This window comes from Poecilia latipinna, unplaced genomic scaffold (assembly GCF_001443285.1).
Source record: "Poecilia latipinna isolate Pla-1442-1.1 unplaced genomic scaffold, P_latipinna-1.0 Scaffold574, whole genome shotgun sequence".
NCBI classification, from domain to species: domain Eukaryota; kingdom Metazoa; phylum Chordata; class Actinopteri; order Cyprinodontiformes; family Poeciliidae; genus Poecilia; species Poecilia latipinna.
Window position 1 is genome coordinate 226 of NW_015113190.1, and position 3,651 is coordinate 3,876.

Sequence of the window (3,651 nt, forward strand, 5' to 3'; positions counted from 1 at the left end):
TAACATAAAATATGAGACTTTGAAAGCAACCTAGCAAGTGTTCTTTCCTGATATAAAAAAAATAACTCGACAAGAAACAAAAATCTACATCTAACTGAAGTGTCATGTTGATTCATTTATCAATTAATTTGAATAATAACTCCACCTCCCTCCCTCCCAAATACACACACATAATTATCAGGATGATTAAAATGGGTCATTCCAAGCTGCACCTGAACATTCTGGTGTTTTCAAAGCACATCAACACACCGCCACTTTAAAATGTTACCACCGGATTCCACTAGAGGGCAGTGTTCAACTAGTAGTGATAAATCACCCCAGATCAACAGACGACCGAACAAATTAAAAAGATTCGAACTTTATTCTGAACACTCATCCACACAAGCAATACATTTACCTCTTTAAACACGTAGCTAGCAACACCTGGAACTACTATACGTGGCAATATTGTATATTTACATCGGAAAACGTTTTAAAATGATTACATTGCTTGTTTAATCTAAACAAGCAATAAACTCATACTTTACTGTATATTGAGACACTGATGGTGATGATCAAATTTTGCTCTTGGAACAAACAAAATCACTGAAGAAGATGCAGATCCTAATATTAACAACCAAACCAAACAAAGCAAAAACAAAACAAAACAAAACAAACAAAAAAAAACAAACCCCCTTCCCCCCTACAAACATGAAAATCAGCTCTAGAATAAAAAAAAATAGTTTTATCTGAGACTAATACAACAGTTGCTCACATAAAACAGTCCGCTAAAAATAGGATGAACAGAGAATATAGCCAGCTATCTCTCATATTGACTTGAGAAAATACAGGGAATATATAAAAGTACAAATACTGTCTAAACATCCGACTATGAACACACACACACGCACACACAAGGATCACACTTTTATTCAATGTGCATCATGCAAAATTAATCTGTCTTTATGTATCTGACACAAAGGCTAAAAATACCTCTGAAAAAGCTGGACAAACATGTGGAAATAAAATTTTTATCCTTTTTCTTTTTTTAAATTCATTTCTCACCTCAAAGTTGCTTTTATTTTGATGTTAAGTCACATTCACAAAAAAATACTTGTGGAGCTCTAGAACAGAAGGGCTGGAATAAAAATGTAACTGGATGCCATCTGCTAATAATTTGGTAATTTTTAACGTCAGAGTCAGTGGCCCATAGAGTTTGCATGTGATGGTGTTCTGCTCCACCTTAAATACAATCTGAGTGTTATTTACATCGACTGACTGGGGGGTGAAGGAAAAGCTCCATCCTTATAAAAAGACATGGTATTCCCCAAGTGTCCACTAGGGGGCTAAGTTCAATTTACAATGAGCTAAACATGACTAAAAAATTTTTCATTAATGGAATACATTTTCATAAACCTGAGGACCTCCCACATGTTGTATCCTTTATATACTTAATTGGATTAAAGCACAATAAAATATGATTTACCTTCAATTAAAATAAAAAAACAAAAAAAAAACAGTGGAGGAATCTGGGATATGTCGTTTCTGAGACCTTGGAGAAATCTGTTCTCTAGAACAAATCAAAAAACACCTCAGCTTGACAGGAAAAGCTAAACTAAACTTGACCAAAGATCTGATATGGAGCCTCCTTTTTTTCCTAACACTGCATCTTACGAATGCTGCGTGAAATCCTCTTAAACTCGGGCTGTCCTCTCTGCCAGCGCTTCAGGGAGGTGATGACCAGACGGCCGTCCATCTTCTGGCCCATAACCAGGTAGGGGCCGTTGATGTCATTCATCTCCTCACAGATACACCGCATCCCGTCCTTCAGCCACAGCACCGTCCTCCGCAGGTCACGCTCCGTCATGCTGTTCATCATGTAAATGGTCTTGCTCTTGGTCTCTGGCACTATTTTGGTGTCACCATTAATGTAGGAGATCTCCTTGACTTTGATCTTCATAACTGGAGATGGATGTGGAGGGGAAAAAAAGATAGAATTAGGAATAAAATCAGCATTCAGCTGTTTTATTTTGTCTCTGCTTTTTTGACACACATCACGTCATATCATATGCCGTTATCATAAAGCTAATAAGAAAATATACAAAAAAACAATTTACAAAGGGTGATTTTGTTTTTAAGGGGGGAAAAATTATCCATATGTCTATGAAAGTACAGAAGCTCGAGTTTTTAAATCTTGGTTAAACTGTGATTAAGCATTCTGGCTGAAATAAACAAGCCGGACCAGATCAGACCAGATCTGATTACTATCTGACCTCTAGAACAGAACCTGCCTGACAACATGAACCAGGATAAACGATGCCATCACGCAGAAATTCAAAACCAAATGGGAAGCAAAGTCATATCCATCTGAAAATGGGTTGCAAGCACAACTTTGGACTGCTGCAAATCAGAGATAGAGCCATTCCCCCCAAACCCCGACTGAGTTAGAGTCGGTGTTGGTGAGTCAACAAAAAGAAAGTCGCTGGACAAACAGAACATCCATGGGAGAGATCTGAGTTGTAAACCACATCTGACCAAAGAGAACAAAAAAGCCTCATGTTTTCCTAAATAATAATAATAAAAGAAACATCTTGATGATTCTTTAGGTTTTAGGGGAAATATTCTGTGGACTGATGACACAAAAGTGTAACTTTTCAGAAGAGCATACCTACAGTCAAACATAATAGTAGTAATGTGATGGTCTATTGCTCCTTTGCTGCTGTAATTATTGTTGGAAACATGAATTCTGCTTTCTGCCAGAACTTCCTGAAGGAGAAGATTCGGCCTTCAGTTTGTGAGCTTGGATTCCATCCCAATCTGCAGCACACCAGCAAGTCCACCTCCGAAGGACGGAGAAAATATAATCAGGTGTGGACTTACATTTGATCAAGATGCTGTGGCAGGACCTCCAAATGGCAGTCACTGCCAACAGTGGCACAACCAGGTGTAAAGTTTAGGAGGAAAAAGGCTAGATTGGGCTAGATATTTTTCACATATGGTTAGATTGGTTTGGATAGTTTTTACCCTCTTAACTAAAATAAATAAATAAATAAATAAATAAATAAATAAATAAATAAATAAATAAATAAATGTTTGAAAACTGATTTTTTAATTTTTTTTTGACTTGGGTTGACTTTGTCCAATATCAAAATAATATTGTTGATCTGAAACTTTTGCACATGACAAAAAACAAACAAACAACAAAAAAACCCCAGAAGAAATCTGTAAGATGGAATGTGCTTTTTATAGCGCTGTAGAATCAGAGCGGTAATGAGAATAAAATGCTGCAATAAAAATCTACAAGACCTGAATGTTTCTGTGCCAACTGCAACAAAGTATCAAATATGCAGCAGTTAGTCGCTCTATGGTATTTTTTTCTACTTATTGAACGCATCAATAAATAGAAAAGGTTATGTCAGTGTATAACTACATTAGTCAAACATTTCCTTCCTACTACCTCGATGTCTGCCTCTTTAACAGAATCTTCAACAAATTTTTAGAAAATTTTCATACATCCCAGTCCTTAGAACATATATAAGAAAAAAGAAATTAGTAATTCCAGAACCGACAGCTCTTAAAGAAAACCAGAAATCAGTAATGGCCAGAAAAAAAAAAAAAAAAAAAAAAAAAAAAAAAATCCATAACATCTCTTAACTACCATCGGCATAATTT

At 36.0% G+C, this 3,651-nt stretch overlaps 1 protein-coding gene across 1 annotated transcript in view; it reads right to left on the reverse strand.

The window, feature by feature from the left end:
- Window positions 1-342: 342 nt before the first annotated feature.
- The window catches only part of sfrp2 (secreted frizzled-related protein 2), an 8,011-nt gene continuing 4,702 nt past the window's right edge, over window positions 343-3,651 (reverse strand). The window contains exon 3 of the mRNA XM_015041967.1: window positions 343-1,941. Coding sequence (XP_014897453.1) covers window positions 1,637-1,941 — 305 coding nt within the window. The 3' untranslated portion in view covers window positions 343-1,636. The remainder of the gene's footprint in view (window positions 1,942-3,651) is intronic.